This window comes from Phycodurus eques, chromosome 12 (genome assembly GCF_024500275.1).
Source record: "Phycodurus eques isolate BA_2022a chromosome 12, UOR_Pequ_1.1, whole genome shotgun sequence".
Taxonomy (NCBI): Eukaryota; Metazoa; Chordata; class Actinopteri; order Syngnathiformes; family Syngnathidae; genus Phycodurus; species Phycodurus eques.
In genome coordinates this window covers 10,712,552-10,730,042 of record NC_084536.1, presented here as the reverse complement: position 1 = coordinate 10,730,042, position 17,491 = coordinate 10,712,552, and the positions used below count along the sequence as shown (strand labels likewise).

The 17,491-nt window shown below is 41.8% G+C and overlaps 1 protein-coding gene and 1 long non-coding RNA gene across 7 annotated transcripts in view; one reads left to right on the top strand and one right to left on the bottom strand.

Annotated features, from left to right (window-relative positions):
* The window catches only part of hdac4 (histone deacetylase 4), a 143,313-nt gene that overhangs the window by 88,067 nt on the left and 37,755 nt on the right, over positions 1-17,491 (top strand). For 4 of the 5 annotated variants that reach the window (XM_061691208.1, XM_061691205.1, XM_061691209.1 and 1 more), the window contains 6 exons: positions 668-884; positions 4,903-5,114; positions 9,333-9,575; positions 12,543-12,732; positions 13,351-13,484; positions 14,125-14,227. In XM_061691208.1, the coding sequence (XP_061547192.1) occupies positions 668-884; positions 4,903-5,114; positions 9,333-9,575; positions 12,543-12,732; positions 13,351-13,484; positions 14,125-14,227 (1,099 nt within the window). The remainder of the gene's footprint in view (positions 1-667; positions 885-4,902; positions 5,115-9,332; positions 9,576-12,542; positions 12,733-13,350; positions 13,485-14,124; positions 14,228-17,491) is intronic. The other variant, XM_061691206.1, reaches the window with a different exon arrangement.
* On the bottom strand, positions 4,404-16,734 carry LOC133410284 (uncharacterized). 2 transcript variants are annotated; one of them, XR_009769531.1, is made up of 6 exons: positions 16,544-16,734; positions 13,323-13,477; positions 12,551-12,726; positions 9,306-9,562; positions 5,309-5,436; positions 4,404-5,063 (listed from the first exon to the last, which is right to left on the bottom strand). It is a non-coding gene; the product is annotated as an uncharacterized LOC133410284 (long non-coding RNA). The 2 variants fall into 2 exon arrangements; XR_009769530.1 differs by having other exon boundaries at positions 9,306-12,726.

Below are 17,491 nucleotides of genomic sequence, written 5' to 3'. Positions count from 1 at the left end.
CATTGATTTACTATACTTACTGAACACAAACAAACCACCTTTCCCTGAGGCTCATCAATAGTATTAGCTAGCATACTAGCCTACAGTAAATATGAGGTGACATCACAGATTGCAAACAAATACACATACTGTGCACAAACGGTATATCTTAGTAGAGTCATGCGTTGGTATTTACAGAGAATAATAAATGTCTGGGAATATAGGCAAATTGGAACAGAATTGGAACAGCTTTCCACAATGAAAGGCCACTCTAAAATGTGCCATTTTATTGTACTGAAGGATCCAGGGTCAGTCAGTATACCACCCCCACCCCCTCCCCCCATCAGACAGTTAAAACTGCACATTTATAGAGTGGCCTTTGATTGGGGCAGCCTAAGGCACACCTGTTCAATAATCATGCTGCCTTATCGGTATCTTGAGATGACACACCTCTGAGGTGGATTAATTATATCGGCAAAGGAGAAGTGCTCACTAACAAAGATTTTAGCCACATACAGCAGTATTTGAGAGAAGAACAACAGTGGTGTGTTTATAATTTTGTTTATTGTATTTTTGCTTCTTTTTTTCTGCTGCTTTTATTTCCTCATATTCCGGCCTTAGGTATGTCTGACTAGACTTCCTTTTGCATCTCAACAATGTCTGCCCTTGCATTTCCCTTTTTTTGTAGACAATATCAGGACATCAAGATGCCGAGAGCCGCCTGGCGTTGCCTGCTGCCTTGCAGAAGAGCATTCCTCTGACTCCCCCTTTCCTGCCCGCTGCTCACTTGCCTGCCTACTTGGCATCTTCAGGTCTGGACAGAGAGGGGGTGGGAAGCGGCGCAGCTGGCCATGCCCCCCTTCTCCAACACATGGTGCTGTTGGAGCAGAGCCACAGTCCAATGGGTCAGTATTCACTGGAGTACAATTGGACTTGCTACTGTGGCTTAACCCTGAACTGTCGGTTGCGTAAATGAAAATAGTTTCGAGCTTGTAAGTATTACAATTCTAATTAAAGCTGCAAGGGGTGAAGAATGTGCTCTCGCAGCCACTTTTTCACAGCAAATCCTCGAAATGATTTTCAATCTTTGATGCCATGCTCTGCCCATGTTACATGGTGTAAGGAGGACATTTCTGAGGACTGGGGTTCTAATCCCGGCCCCGTCTGTGTGGAGTTTGCATGTTCCCCCCGTGGCTGCGTGGGTTTTCTCCAGGTACTCCTGTTTCCTCCCACATCCTAACAACATGTATGGTAGGTTTATTGAAGACTCTAAATTGCCCCTAGGTGTGAATGTGAGTGCGAATGGTTGTGTATTTATATGTACCCTGCGATTGGCTGGCGACCAGTTCAGGGTATACCCCACCTCTCGCCCGAAGATAGCTGGGATAGGCTCCAGCACGACCCTAGTGAGGATAAGCAGTACAGAAAATGGATGGATGGATGTTTTCAAGCATGTTGAGTCCACCAAAAAAGGCCATGTATTTGTTGGAAGAATAATATTAAACAGTAATTCCAAAGCACTGATAATATGAATGTGGTTTATTAAGTTTAAGCAATGTAACATTAAATATTCAGATTAACAAAAAAACAAAACAAAGACGCTTAGTGTATAATTAGAGAAATTTCATCTCAAATGTTTGAAAGTTTAACATCTATGATAGTGACCAAAATGATCACGCTATTTGTCAATATCAGAGGTGGGTAGAGTCGCCAAATATTGTACGCAAGTAAGAGTGCTGTTACTTTAGAATAATATGACTCAAGTAAAAGTCAAAAGTAGTCCTCCAAATAATTACTTAAGAGGAAGAAAGAACTCAGTGAAAAAAATACTCTGAGTAAATCGTGAGTAACTTCTGATTTATTTTTTAAATCAGCGCATGATCGCAAATAAAATAAAAATAACTACCGTATTTTCACGACCATAAGGCGCACCGTATTAAAAGGCGCAGTCTCAGTTACGGGGTCTATTTCTGTATTTAACACATACATAAGGCGCAACGTATTATTGGGCGCAGGCATGGTAAAACATACGCTAGCTTAAAACATACGGTAGCGTGCATGCACGCTAAAACAATGTTTTTAACAAGGCAGCGGGAGCAAAACTGTGTTCGGTTGTACTTTATTGAAGTATTTAACAATGTACTCACGTTATTTTTCATCAATCCTCATCCACAAATCCATCAAAGTCCTCATCTTCTGTCTTCGAAAGGAACAGCTGGGCAAGTTCTCAATCAAACGCGCCAGGTTCCCTCTCGTCATTGTCGGAGTCAGTCTCGTTGCCGTGCGGCTCCTCAGAAATGATGCCGGCTTTTACGAAAGCTCGAACAAAAGTGCAAGCAGACACGTTATCCCAAGCATCCACAATCCATTCACAAATTGTGGCGTAACTCGCCCGGCGCTGCCTCCCAGTCTTAGTAAAGCTGTGTTCGCCATCTGTCATCCATGGCTCCCACGCCACTCACTTCACTTTGAACGCCCTGTTTACACGGATGTCCAGCGGTTCGTCAAGCCTCCCGGAATGATGCCAAGCTTCCTCACTTGTTGCACATGGCAGAGTTATTGCATGGCAGTCAAATGGTGATTTGAGACGCTTCTCCCGGCTGTTCTTTGCTCATTAATCCATTGCTCGAGTTGGTCATCCAACTCAGGCCACCTCGCCTTGTTTCCGCATTTTGTTTTTCTTTTTTTTCCGCGGAAATTCAGCTTCGTCTTCTTGAGTTGGCGAAGCTCGTTTACTTGCTTCCTCCACTTCGGATTCGTTGATCTTGAATTCTCTTGCGGCTGCTCGATTCCCATGTTCCTCCGCGTAACTGATAGCTTGCAGTTTAAACTGTGCTTCGTATGCGTGTCTCTTCTAGGTGCCATTTTCGGGGGTCCTTAGCCAAACCGATGTTCTTTTGCACGATGCACACCCCGGCGCTATATACCTACTGGGGGTGTGGCTATAGCGTCCTCCTTCACGCACCCTTCCCCCTTTACGTCCGCATGCTGTCCTCAGCCACATCCGCTTTTCCTCTGTATAAGCAGCGTGTCGGCAGGAAATGCTCCCAGTCAAGTCAAGCGTACAAAAAAAAGTAAAAATACATAAATAAATAAAAAAGTCAAGCGGGGTGCTCATCACACAACAACATAGATGTTGGAACTCGGTGCACACGTAAGGCACGCCGCATTATAAGGCGCCCCGTCCATTTTGGAGAAAATGTAAGACTTTTACGTGCACCTTATGGTCGTGAAAATACGGTAAATAAAATATTAATGTGCAACTTCAGATACTACTAAACAATAAATAAAATCTTTATAAAATAAAATATGTGTAAAATAGCAAATTAAGGCAAATTCAGCTCCAAGAAATTGACTCCACTTGTTAAACAGCACAATACTGTAGGCTCACCAGGCAGATTACAAAAACAGGAACAAGGCTGCAGTGAATATAAAAAGTATACACACCCTTGTTCAAATGCCAGGTTTTTGTGCTGTTTTATCAAGCTAAATCATTGTAAAACTTTTTCCACCAGTAATGTGACCAATAATTTGTACAGCTCAACTGATTTATTTTTGTATCTTCTTGAGAGGGGAGGTGAAAATAACTGAAATCAACTTGAATGTGATTGACTTGGACTTGACTTTTAACTTACTGCCTTTTTGGCTAGGTCACCATGGCAAAAGAGATGTTCTATTCTAACTGGTCTTTTACCTGGTTAAACAAAGTTCAAATAAAATAAATAAAAATAAATTTGGTTGCACAAGGATACACTCCCTCTTATAACTGGCATGTCATTTGAGAGAGAGAGAGACCGAGAGAGACAGAGAGAGACCGAGAGAGACCGAGAGAGACCAGAACGTACAACTGCAACTTACCGCAAGGTTTTTTCTCGAGTTAGAAGTGGCCTTAAATATCCACGTTTGGGCAATGTCAAAACTATGCTACATGCTAAAGCTGTTGTTTTGCATAGTCCGTAATGTAAACACGAGTCTCGCGTAGCTGTCACGACTCACTTTGATTGGCCCGCGAAGCCCAATGGAAGACTTTGAGTGCGGACATGTGACTTTCTTGTGTTGTTTGATTAGTGAACTTGAGTCAAACCTCACTGTGGTAAGCACGGTGGATTGGAACAAGCAAAGTAGCGAGCGGCATGTCGATTATTGTAACGGAGTAAAAGTACGGTTTCTTCCTAACATAAATACTCGAGTAAAAGTAAAAAGTATACTTCACTAAAACTACTCGGACAAGTAAAATCTATCCAAAATGTTACTTGAGTAAATGTAACGGAGTAAATGTAGCACGTTCCTACCCACATGTGGTCAATATTAACAATTTTGCTAAAAGAAATGTAAATCAAATACAGGTAAATGTAATGGAGCTTAAGCATTACAAGTTTTATTTCGCATAAAGCAACGCAATTAACCACAAAATGGTGCAAAACTGGCATTTCTTGAAAATTTTGCTGGAATAATTGAATAAACAACTGGATTATCTAGTAGCCTACAACACATCAGCAAATATAAACTTTGTTTATTTTAAACTCAAGGTTAACATACATAGCATATGCACAGCTAACATTAAGACTAGAAATAACATTAGTTATACAGTGCAAAATAGCTCTTCAAGAACGATATAACAACTTATGACATTGTCTTATAAATGTGGATGTAAAATAACATGGTGTACAAACTAGTGAGTGAGCCCTAATAAAGGATGAATGGTTTTATTTAAAATTTCATCTAGGGATAAAACAAAAAAAAATCATAGAACACAAACATCCCACTAGCAGTACAATAGCTCAGCAAGTGAAAACTTTTTCTAAAACAATTGTTTGCAACTGTAATTTTCTCATGTAGCTTTAAAAGGAAAACAATCTGCCCGCTATTATCTAAGTAGTCTAGCGTGCTTTCCAACTCCATTTGTGCTTTTGTGTTCCGCAGTTGGCTTAAGCGGCCTTCCGCTCCCGTCGCCTTCTATCTCCAAGTTGGCCCGCGGCCACCACCCTTTGGGTCGTACCCAGTCGGCCCCCCTGCCCCAGCAGCAGTGCGGTCAAGCTCAGGCCCTGCAGCAGCTGGTGGTCCAGCAGCAGCACCAGCAGTTTCTGGAAAAGCACAAGCAACAGTTTCAACATCAGCAACACATCATCAACAAGGTACCACTTCAATTCGTCACTATATAAAATACTATGTAGATTTAATACAATAGAAAAGAGCCACTGAGAACTAGAGTGGGCGAACTCCATTTTTGTCTTTCTACAGGAGAGTGACTGGGGGTTGGTATCTTGGTGATTTATATCACAATTATTACTTATTCTGGATACCTGCTCTTACAGAACTTGGGGTTTACCTCAGATTTGGGCTTTTTGCCAAATTATTTTGACTTTTGTGTTATAATGAATCTTTTATCCTCAATTGGGCTACTGTCATCATCTTCAGTTTCATAAGTTGGATGCCGGTCAGTATCATCTAGGTTGCCTGAAAACAAAGAAAAACATGTTTTTTTGCAGTATTGGTCTAAGTCTTATTGGTCTAATTAAATCCATCAATATTTCTTGAAAAATTGTAAAGAAATTAACTTATACTAACACGCAGATACAATGGCACCCAGGCAAAAGCACTTCTTACTTTCTAGAGTCTTCTATCAGTCGCTGAGCCTCACTTTCTGGGGTGTTGGCCTAGTGTTGCACTGATGAATCAGGAAAAGTACTGAATGCAATACTGGTCTGCCCCCATTTCAGAAATAAATCTAAACCTTGATTTAGACCAGTATGCATCTGATGAATAACAAATTCAACATACAAACTTTAATTTGAGAACTGGAGTGGCCAATACTCGAGAAACATAGAAACAAACAACCATTCGCACTCACATTCACACCTACGGGCAATTTAGGGTCTTCAAATTATTAACAAAGGCATATATTTCGGTGGCACTAGCAGCTGCCTCACCGTTCTGAGGACTCGGGCTGAAATCCGGCCTCCCCTGTGTGGAATTTGCATGTTCTCCCTGTGGCTGCGTGGGTTTTCTCCGGGTATTCCGGTTTCCTTCCACATCCCAAAAGCTTGCGTGGTAGGTTGATTGAAGACCCTATATTGCCCGTAGGTGTGTATGTGAGTGCCAATGGTTGTTTTTTTATATGTGCCCTGCGATTGGCTGGCGACCAGTTCAGGGTCTGTCTACCCCGCCTCTCGCCGAGAGTCAGCTGGGATAGGCTCCAGCACACCCGCGACCCTATTGACGATAAGCGGTATTGAAAATGGATGGATGGATGGATGGATGGATATTGTATTTCACTTTTTCATGAGAATTATGATTTGTGTGATCCTGAATGTCTCCACATCAGATTATACAGCAGGCAATCAGAAAAGTCTCCCTAGCATTTGTGTGTGTGTGTGTGTGTGCGTGCGTGTGCATATGTGTGTTTTCTCTTGGTCGCCATGGCAACTGTTCTCCCAACGATGCTGCCTCCGTGTATGGCTTCCAGGAAATGTGACTCACCGTAATCATGGTGGGCGTGTGTGGTGCGGTGGTGTGTGTATGTATGTACAGTATATTTGAGGTGTAAATGAGAGTTGGCTTCTTGACAAGGTTGTGGGGCGGTACTGGGGGTGGGGGGGGGGGGGGGGGGGGGGGGTTTGGGTGCGCCAATTACCTAAAGGCTTCATTAACTTAAAATGTTTAACGAGTACATCCTGATTGTCGCAAGTCACTCTGTGGAAAAAGATTAATCTTTCTTTTGCACTCTTTGCTCTCCAGACAAATTAGCAAATTAACGAGTTTGATTAGCCTAGAATATCAATAAGATCGCACCAATAATAAATTCTTATCAGTGACTGCTTTAGTTCAATCAGATGGCACAATACTACTTAAATTTGACATTTAATATGACATTTAATGAGACACTCTAGTACCGCACTTAGTTACATTTTCATTACGGTATTTTAGAAGCCATAACAGGAATATTGCTACGACCAGCGCCCCGCTGAATGATACAGCTCTTGTTATCGGTCCATTTTTTATTTTTTTTGTATTGGTCCGATACTTATCGTGCATCCCTACTTCATTCCAACATCATTTAAATTCCATCAAATTAACAGCCTTTTGGGGGGCCTCTCCATGCCTAAAAACTCAGCAATTTTGGCACCATGTGTGTATCCTGGTGAAGATGGATGTATTTTAGGGGTCCCAAACATGGTGCCCCAAAACTGTCTTAGTATCGCCCCGTGGAAAATTTAAAATATTAGCCGATGACATCGGTTTCACCAATAAACACGAAATTGGGTTGACGTGTATAATGACAGGACGGGTGAAAAGGTCTTAAGGTCCCATGTAGGAAATTAAACAGGAAGTCGGTAAAGTTGGTTTGAAGCACCATGTTGGGCAAATTCCAGGGCTTGTGCTTTGAACTCCTACTAGGGAATTCACCCAAATGAGCTTAAATCAGAAGCAGGTATCTTAGACAGTTGGGTGACACTAAATTGCCAAGCTTTTTCACTTACGGCAGGTAATGTGGGCGGAGCCTGGAATCAGCGTTTTGTTTCGAGGATTGCCCGTGAAAAGGGGAGGCATAAAAAAAAAAAAAAAAAAAAAACCTCTCCTAACCAAGAGTTTTCACTTTCACAAATAGACGCGGAATTGGGTGGATGTGTCTATCATGCACAACAGGATGCACAACAAAGTCTCAAGGACCCATACCAAAAATTGAACTCGGTATCGGCCAGTTCGGTTTGGGCGATTCCCTTAGCTCGTACTACAAAGGAATATGCAATCTTTCAGCGTCAAAGTTTGATGATCATTTTAAGGATTTGATGTTGAAAAAAGGAATTTGAGGCAGCTTTAATATTTTGTTGTTTTTGTTGTTGTAGAATGTTTGTTCAGAAACACATCTGTATGTTTGATTTACTTTTTTGACAAGCTCTGTGACCACAGCAGTGAAGTCACCAAAGATAAGGGCTGTCTGTTTCTTTATACACTTGAGTAGTACTCTCTATTCGGTGAAAATATATGCAAATGAGAATCACGTAGCTTCCACAATCATACTTTGTTTCCCTTGGTTCAACTGGCAAGTTTAGTGTCTCTGTTTTGACAAAGGCCACTCTTTCCTGTGGTCTAAAGGTGGTGGCGCGAGGAAAGAGAAAGCAGGGAAAGAGAAAACAGAGGTAGCGAGGACCAGTGCGAATCAGTGTTGCGGGAGTGAATGGCTGTTTTGAGTTTGTTTGGAAAAGAAGGACGAGGATGAGGCAAGAGGCTGTGCTCTGACGTCAATGAACTGTTCCCTGGGCAATATGCCAACCAAGTGTGTGTGTATGTGTGTGTGTGTGTGTGTGTGTGTGCGTGTGTGCGTGTGCATATGCACAAACACTGATCCACTCCATTTCTGACCTACACAAGGTGCTCGATGACAAACTGAGACCTCAATCACATGAAGATTATTTTAAAAAAACAACTTTTCTTTACTTCCTCTTGTGTCTTTTTTGTAGCCTTGCTATCATTTGCTCAGTGTTTTTCCTTTCATGCAGGCCCGGACAAGTTAGCCATACTTAATTTAGAATAGAACACACTCTCATGAGTCTTGAAACAAACAACAGTTCTGAGAACAGGTCTGGCTTGCCTTTTCAAGTAATGTTTGATTAATATTCGATGTTTTTGCTTGTTTGTCATGGAAGTAAGCAGACAAATTTTTCGTAATTAAAAACAGGTGAAATGAGCCATTTATTTCATTATCCTTTTTGGTCCCTAATGTTTGTTAAAGGGAAAGTTTGCAGTTTTAAAATCTCTTATCCTCATTAGGGTCGCGGGTGTGTTGGTGCATATCCTAGCTGACTTTGGGCTAGAGGCAGGGTATGCCCTGAACTGGTTGCCAGCCAATCGTTTCTCATGTCAACACATATTGACATGAGAAAACTAGCACTCGCATTCTAAAGCTAGCAGACAGAGACACACACACACAAAGAAGTGTTTCTCAATGGACTTAGTGAGCTGCAGTAATATTAGTATTTTTTTTGTAAAGGATAACGAATGTATGCCTGTGAGTATTGTTATATATTTTTTTTCCGTTATATTTTCTACGTTATACAGTAACTACCACAACATCAATGCTGTTTTTGCTAGCCCGTGTATGGCATTTTACATTGTTTGTTGGCAATAAGCTAAATGGCTGGGATTGGCAATAAACAGCTTGAAGCCTCTTTTTTGAAGAATTGTTTGTTGTCAAGATGAGTTCAAGTCAAAGCAAAAGATCGGCCGAACGGCTCATATGTATCTCGAAAGGTCACGTTACTCATATCTCAAGGCACCACTGTACATGAATTTACAAGAAGCGAGAATTAATCTGCCAAACTGACATTTTCCACATTTAATTTTGTGTCCAGATCATGTCGAAACCCGGTGACCAGTGCTCAGCTGCCAGCTCCGCGCCATCTGTGTCATCAAGGCAGCACCAGAGTCACCCGGAGGAGACGGAAGAGGAGCTCAGGGAGCATCAGGGTCTCTCGTCCTCCTCCTCCTCCTCATCATCATCACCGTCCTCTTCCTCCGTGGTCATCAAGCAGGAGCCCCTTGACCCTCAGGAGCAGGAGGAGAGGCAGGCTGAGCAGGAGCTCTTGTTCCGACAGGTAAGGAGAGAAACCATGTGAAGAAGTTGAAATGCATCAAATCCCATCTCTGAATCCCTCTCTTCTTCATCTCTCTTCTTATGTAACACTGAGTATTTTTTTTTCCTTTGCTGAATGTTGGAGTGTTTTTCTTTTGTAAAGGAAGTCAGTGGGAGCAAGCAGACAGCCATGGCAGATGGACAATAAAACACCACCACACACACAATTTGTAACTGTACTGTTCATTATTTTTGCACGGGAAATTATGTAAGAGGTCAGTACGTAGTGGTTTTCATATCTGTCTTGCAGTCAAAAGGTTCCGGGTTTGAATCTCGGCTCGAGCCTTGCTGTCGGGAGTTTACATGCCCCCCTGGTACTCTGCCTTCCAAAAACATGCATGTTAGGTTCATTAAAGTCCCGCCCAACGTCAGCTTAGGCAGGAGAAGCTCTAGCTCACCTGTGACCCCAGGACAAGTGCTATAAAAATTGATTAATGGAACTCAGACGAGATGTTTGCAACATTTTCTGGACAAAATTCATTACATCACAATGTGTTACTTTCAGTATTCTGTAGACACTGACCACCATGACCACTTGACAGCAAACTGCAACGCTATGAAAGAATTGATGAGGATTATTAGCTTTTACAAACTTGTCTTGCATTTTATCTCGCCAGATTGTGCTCATAATTGTAGCTGGTCTCATTTGCATACTGTAACCCTTTATGGTGCAAACACATCAGACCAACAGATCGTGTTTGTTTGTAGCGTAAAACACCCGTGATAACATCTTCAGGCCCCACAAACTAACACACGATCTCCTGTAACACAGTCAGGACATCGTGTCCTCTTGCTGTCTTGCCCATCCCTGCCGTCCTCAGCCAAATTCAATCAGACACTCCTCTGGCTGTCGCCATGGCGCCCGTAGTGTAAGCGGACACGCCTATCGGGATGGCAACACAGGAGTGCTTGATGACTTGAATTGTGGAGTGGAAAGTGCAACCCATCACGCGCCAATACTTGGGTTAAGTTTCCGTGAGACAATGTATAGTAATTCAAATAGCCAATTAGGCCAAGTGTATGTATGCTGCACAACCAAACTGAAAACTCGTCTTTTTGTTTGATGTTATTTTCCATGTTGAAACCAGCTTACTTTGAATTTTGCACAAAATTCCGTTTTTCTTCTTTTATAACTATAGCTTTTCCAACATCTTTTTCAAATATGATGTGTTCTTTCAACCTCATCACACAGCTTGGTATTTGTGCCCAGGGCGCCATCTTTTGGCAAGAGAGAGAAAATGCAGTCTCCACTGTCATACGACACGTCCGTAAAGCGGGCAGTAACCGTGCGTAAGTCAGTATTTTGCGTGCCTGACTTGCACGTTTTCAATAACTTCTGACACACCCACCCAGCAGCTTGACTCATTGAAATCTGCAGGTGGGTAGAATTCCCAGAATGTGGAGTTTTCCTGAGACATGTGAATGTTATTGAAATACATTGGGGAAATATTTCATGCTTTACCTGTGAAATTAACCCCAGTGCAGATCTACGGAAGTTGGCGTTCGTCCAATGAGACGTGGACACCACTCCTCGAATGGGCTAATTTAAAGGCGCATGTGTTTTTGTATTCTCTCTCTATACCCACTCTTTTAAAATAAATACTGTACTATACTGCATATGTAATTGAATTCGCGTTTGGAAGGCCATCAACAAAGCGAGTGGCCAGCTGTTGATCAGCGTATCGGCGTAATGTGGCAGTTGGGCAGTCGGTGAGCGTATATAGGCCAGGTGTCCGTCAGCATGCCGTGTCAGTCACTGGGTCGCCACCAGCCGTCGACTGCTTGGAGGACGCGAGCTAATCAAAATGCTCAATATAATGTTTCTCCGTCCCGGGACACTAGATTTACTACAGCCTCCGGAGTGGGCATGAGGAAAGACTTAAGTCTTGGGCAGAATAACTGCAAGGCCAGATATGAGAGGGAACGCCCACACTTTAGGGTTACTCCACCCAAAGTGCGCACATGGCCAGAAGACGCGCAGAATGGGCGCAGACAGAAAAGCGTGGAACATACGGGAGGATGTGGCCCTAAGTGAATAGCGAAAAAACATGAGTATTTGATAGCCCCCCCCCAAAATGTTTGAATTGACTATAATAATAGTTGAAACAGTAAATATACCACAAACTATGATCCAACATTTTCAAATTCATCATACTAAAAAATAAATGGCTAACAGATTATTTGATTTAAAGAAAAAAACTGCACCAGAAGTGCACATTTACATGCACATGTACTGAAGACTCCATAAAACTTTCACTAACAACCCAGGCTGAACTTAGATGATCCCTGACATACAAAGATCTTAAGATTCAGTCGAGATGTATCACTTCAACAATTCTCTTCCTTGACCAAAACAAGCCAGGGATTTGGCGCCATCTTGTGGCATATTAGGTTGTCGTAGAAAGAGCACAACAATATGGAAATAGCTTTTTTTTTTTTTTTTTTTTTTTTTTTTAAAGTGAATAGCTAAGGATAAATTGGCTCCAGAGAAAAAACAAACACAGATATGTAATATTGTGAATATCAAACTGCAAATAGGCGGGCATTCACTGTCCACACAGCGATTTTCTTACTTTTAAAATGTGAGAGATCCCACAAATGACTAGGAAACAACCAGCAAACAATACGATAGCCCCACCGGCAATCACTTCAAATCACATCACTATCACGGAGTCTGTAGCTTGGCCGAACTTGGTGTTGACCACACACATAAGGATTTGTTGGCCCCGACTGTTATTCGAGCGTGGAGGAAAAATCACTTCACACACCCCACACCAGAGAATAATCTTTCACAGACATCTGATTAGCGGTCTTTGTTGATTTTGATCGGAAAAATGCTCAAAATGGGCCCGATCACCGGAATGTGTGCATCTCACTGAAGAGAATGTGCGTGTGCGCGTGCGTGCGTGTGTGTGTACGGGTGTTAAAGCAGCAGACCCTGCTGTTGGAGCAACAACGTATCCACCAGTTGAGGAGCTATCGGGCGTCGATGGAGGCGGCCAGTTTGTCGGTCAGCTTGGCGGGGCACCGCCCGCTTTCCAGGGCCCAGTCCTCTCCGGCCTCCTCCTCCTTCCCCATGATGGTGCCGGAGCCGGCGGTCAAGCCACGTTTCACTACAGGTCCGTTGGAAAGAAAGCATTTGTGTGTTTTCGACACATTTTGTACTGATCACGGGAAAGTCTGAGGACTGACATGTATATTTGAAATAGACAGTCATTACAATCCAATTTACACCACTTTTGAGTTTTCGCTTCATTTTTCCTGCAGCTCTTTAGTCCAATAGTGTGATCCATTATGCTTCTGGTCATAAATTATTAAAAATAACTTTATATTGTGCCATCTCATCTTTCGACCATACAGCATCCATTGACTGGCTTTTTCAGGAACTCTCATCTCACTGTCTTAACATTCAACTTTACATATTAACTACTTTTTTGAGGATGGCTGCATTGGCAATAATCAGGTGTATCTTGTACCAAGTCATAAACCCTTCTCTTCATGTCGCGGATCTAATTGACTCATTTTATCCATACATTTTTGGGGGCCTATCTCATCGAATTATCTTCACTGAAGCCTGATCTTGGAGCATTAATGTATTAAACATCGATTGAAACTGTCAAATTGACCCACGAACATAATTGATGTTCCTGAGAAACTAATGTAACAGGACAGTTATTCTGAATCAGAACCGTTAATCAGAATCACTGACCGTTTCTTTGGTGTCGTTTATCGTTCAGGTCTGGTGTATGACTCATTGATGCAAAAGCACCAGTGTATGTGTGGCAACACAAACAGCCATCCGGAACATGCGGGTCGTATCCAGAGCATTTGGTCTCGTCTACAGGAAACAGGCCTCAGGGGACACTGCGAGGTAAGGCCGCAGTTTAACTTGGCAACAGGGGGACAGTCAAGAAAACAAATTCACATTCAAAAAACACAATTTAACACTGTGGAAAAATTAAGGATTGACTGCAATCAACTTGATTAGTTAAGTAGTATATATTAGTGTCACATTGAGTTGTTGAGCAATCTTTTAAGAATGTACCCATGTTTCTTAATTATAGCACAGCGAGAAGAATAATGACCTTCTTAACAACTGTATGGATGGGTGTATTAAGTAATTAACCTCTTCTATTACATTTTGATTACACGCAAGTAAACTCCAGAGAGAAAGTCTTGATTTCACCAATAGGGGGAAGTGTTTAACCAGTTATTGCAAAGAATTGCCTTGAACTCACATTTCTGTCATAGAGACAAACAGATGGAGACTTAGTAATACCGTCCTAAAATTTAAATGACATATGCAGACTTTGCCTAACCGCCCACCTGCCTAACTTACACTGTATGCATTACTTACTCCTATATTCTCAACATACACAATACAGTTGCATAGCATCATACTGTACATCACTTTCTTGGAATGGCTTTGATGCAGTGGGTAGTTACAACATGAAGAAACAAGTTAGTGACTACTAGAGCGTCTTCTTTTTTCCTGTTTTTCTTGTTTCTAGTGTATCCGGGGAAGGAAAGCCACATTGGAGGAACTCCAGACAGTCCACTCTGAAGCCCACGTTCTACTGTATGGAACCAACCCACTGCGGCAGAAGTTGGACTGTAAGTAACACTCTGATCAGAGACACCTGATAAACTGAAAACATATAAACATGATAGATAATTTAACTCAATAAATGTTTGTAATAAACTAGGTCTCATTCATTGTAAAATCTAAGAGCGTCACAATAAAAAGGCTCAAACCCAAACCCATCCTAGCTTTTAGCCCAGTGGCGTAAGTGTACAAATCCACAGCTTATTACCACCACTATAATGTTGCAAAATAATGTACAAAAATGCAAAAAAACTATTATTATTATTAGTAACCATTACTAATAAAGCAAGAAACATAGAGAGAAACCTTTTTCATCATCATAAATCACCCCCAAAAATGAACAAACCTCCACACTACAATATAGCAGTTCTAAAATGACAAAAGCATATAAACTTTAAATGAAATACATTGTACTCAGCTAATGGTGACCAATTAGCACATCTGCCACACAGTTATGAGCTCCTGGGTTCAAATCCGGTCTTCCTGTGTGGAGTTTGCATGTTCGCCCCGTGCTGCGTGGGTTTTCTCCGGGTACTCTGGTTTCCTCCCATATTCCCCCCAAAAAACATACATGGTAGGTTGTTTGAAGACTCTAAATTGTCTGGAGGTGTGAATGTGAGGGCCAACGGTTGTTTGTTTATACAGCGGCTGAAATAAATATTGAACACGTCACAATTTTTCTCACAAAATATATTTCAAAAGGTGCTATTGATATGAAATGTTCACCGGATGTTGGCAACAATGAAAGTGATCCATACGTACAAAGAAAGTAGAACAAATAAGATCAGAAATTAAGTGTGTAATAATGTGAAATGACACATGGGGAATAAGTATTAAACACATGCAAGAAGGGAGGTGCAAAAAGGCATGGAAAGCCAAGACAACAGCTAAAATCTATCAATAATCAAACCGCAATCGAGCCCTTTGACAGCTCGTTCACCCCTAATTGACTGCCTACAAAAAGGTCTCATTGCCAAGGTGTGAGTCAAGACACATCTCATGATGGGTAAGAGCAAAGTGCTGTCTCAAGACCATTGCAAACTAATTTTTGCAAAACATAATGATGGTATTGGTTACAGGCGCATATCTAAGTTTCAGTGAGCACAGTTGGGGGTCATAATGCACAAATGGAAAGCCAATCATACCACCATAGATTTGCCTCGATCAGGTGTTCCTCACAAGATTTCTGACAGAGGAGTGTAAAGAATAATGATAAGAGGAGTGCAACGAATAATCAGAAGAGTTGTCCAAGAGCAAAGGACCACCTGTGGAGATCTACAAAAAGTAAGTGAGTGCACTCCCCCGCCATGGACTGTATGCACGCTCACTAGGCAAGACCCCTTTGCTGGAAAAAACAAACAAAAAGCATGTCAAAGCTCGTTTAAAGTTTGCTAAACAACATTTGGACAAGACAGTTAAATCCTGGGAGAATATAGTCTGGTCTCATGAGAGCAAAACTGAACTCTTTGGATGCCATAATGCACACCACCACGGAGAAATGGGACTGCCCATCACTGTAAAAACACCATACCAACAGTGAAGTTCCGAGGTGGGAACATGATGTTGTGTGGCTGCCTTTCAGCAAATGGTACTGGTAAACTTCACATTATTGAAGGAAGGATGAATGTGCAAATGTACCGAGACATTCTTGACAAAAATCTACTGCCACATACGAGGATGGTGAAAATGAAACGAGGGTGGACATTTTAGCAGGATAATGATCCAAAACATACTGCCAAGGAAACTCAATTGGCTTCAAAGAAAAAAAAAAAATAAAGTTGCTAGAATGGCCCAGCCAATAGGCTGTCTTGAATACAATCGAAAATCTATGGAAAGAACTGAAACTCAATGTCCATTAAAGAAGCCCACGGAACCTTCAAGAGTTGAAGACTGCTTGTGTGGAGGAATGGGCCACAATCACACCACAGCAATGCATGCGACTTGTTTCTCCATACAGCAGGCATCTTGAAGCTGTCATTGCAAACAAAGGCTTTTGTAAGTATTAAATAAATACCAGTTGGCGCGTTCAATACGTTTTCCCCGTCTTATTACGCACAACTTAATTTCTGATCTTATTTTGTCTATTTTCTTTTTATGTATGGGTGAGTTGGGTTGTTCCCAACATCTGGTGAAATTGTCATGTCAATAGCACCTTTGGAAATATATGTAGTGAGAAAAATGGTGACGCGTTAAATAATTATTTCAGCCCCTGTATGTGCCCTGCGATAGGCTGGGGACCAGTTCAGGGTCCCCAGCCTCTCGTCCGAAGTCAGCTGGCATAGGCTCGAGCACCCCCGCAACGGACTGATGGACATCGTACTCACCAGAGATGCGTGATATTCATAGACAAACTCCATAATCCTTTGCTCCTCAAAATTGCGTTGGGTAGTCAGAGCTACCTGTAGCTAGCTGTCACAACGAGCAAGTTGTTGCTGCTCTAGAAGTGAAGCGAATAAACGCTTTTCTGGGTTGAAACAAGCCAGCCGCCCTGTCCTTTTTTTATTTTTAATCATGTTTGATATTTGTGCGTCTTTGAAGCGAATCCCAATAAATCCCATTGAGTTCGATGCAGGAAATGCCGTGAGACGACTTTGTTCTGATCAACCAATCAGACGGGACAGGGCCTCAGCGTAGGCGGAGAGTGACGTGAAAGTGGTGAATCTGACATCTGATTGGTTAAGAAAGACATTGTTTGTAGTTTCTGTGTCCTACGCCGGCGGTCGGGATTCTGAAGGCCCTTAGCACATTACATTGACAAGGCAACACATAGAAGCTGAAATCTGATTGGACAAATAAAAATCTAATACAAGTTGAAGCTTGGCAGTCAAGACACATGCTATGAAATGAAGACAAAAGACTGTTGGAAATAAATCAATACATATATTCTTATATTTACTATTATATATACAGTATTATTACAATATAGTTTGTATTATATTATACATATATTGTGATAAAGATCAATAATAATTAATTAATCATTTAATTAAGTTGTAAATGTAGGTCAGTGCTTCTGATAGAGTTTAGGTCAGCAGAGAAGGCTTCGAAGGCCTTCAGTGGACGCCACTATTTTATCCCATGTGCAGGATGAGAGGGCCCCAAAGGTGTTTAATGGGATTAAGGTCAGGATTCTACAGTATGAGGTCCATCATACCTTTCTGGACTTTGGTTAGTGCACTGGTGCTCCTTCACTGTTCTGGTTACACAAGTGGATGAAATGTCATTGTTGCCGTTAGGAACTTTTTTTTTGTCTTTAGAGACCAAATATTTAA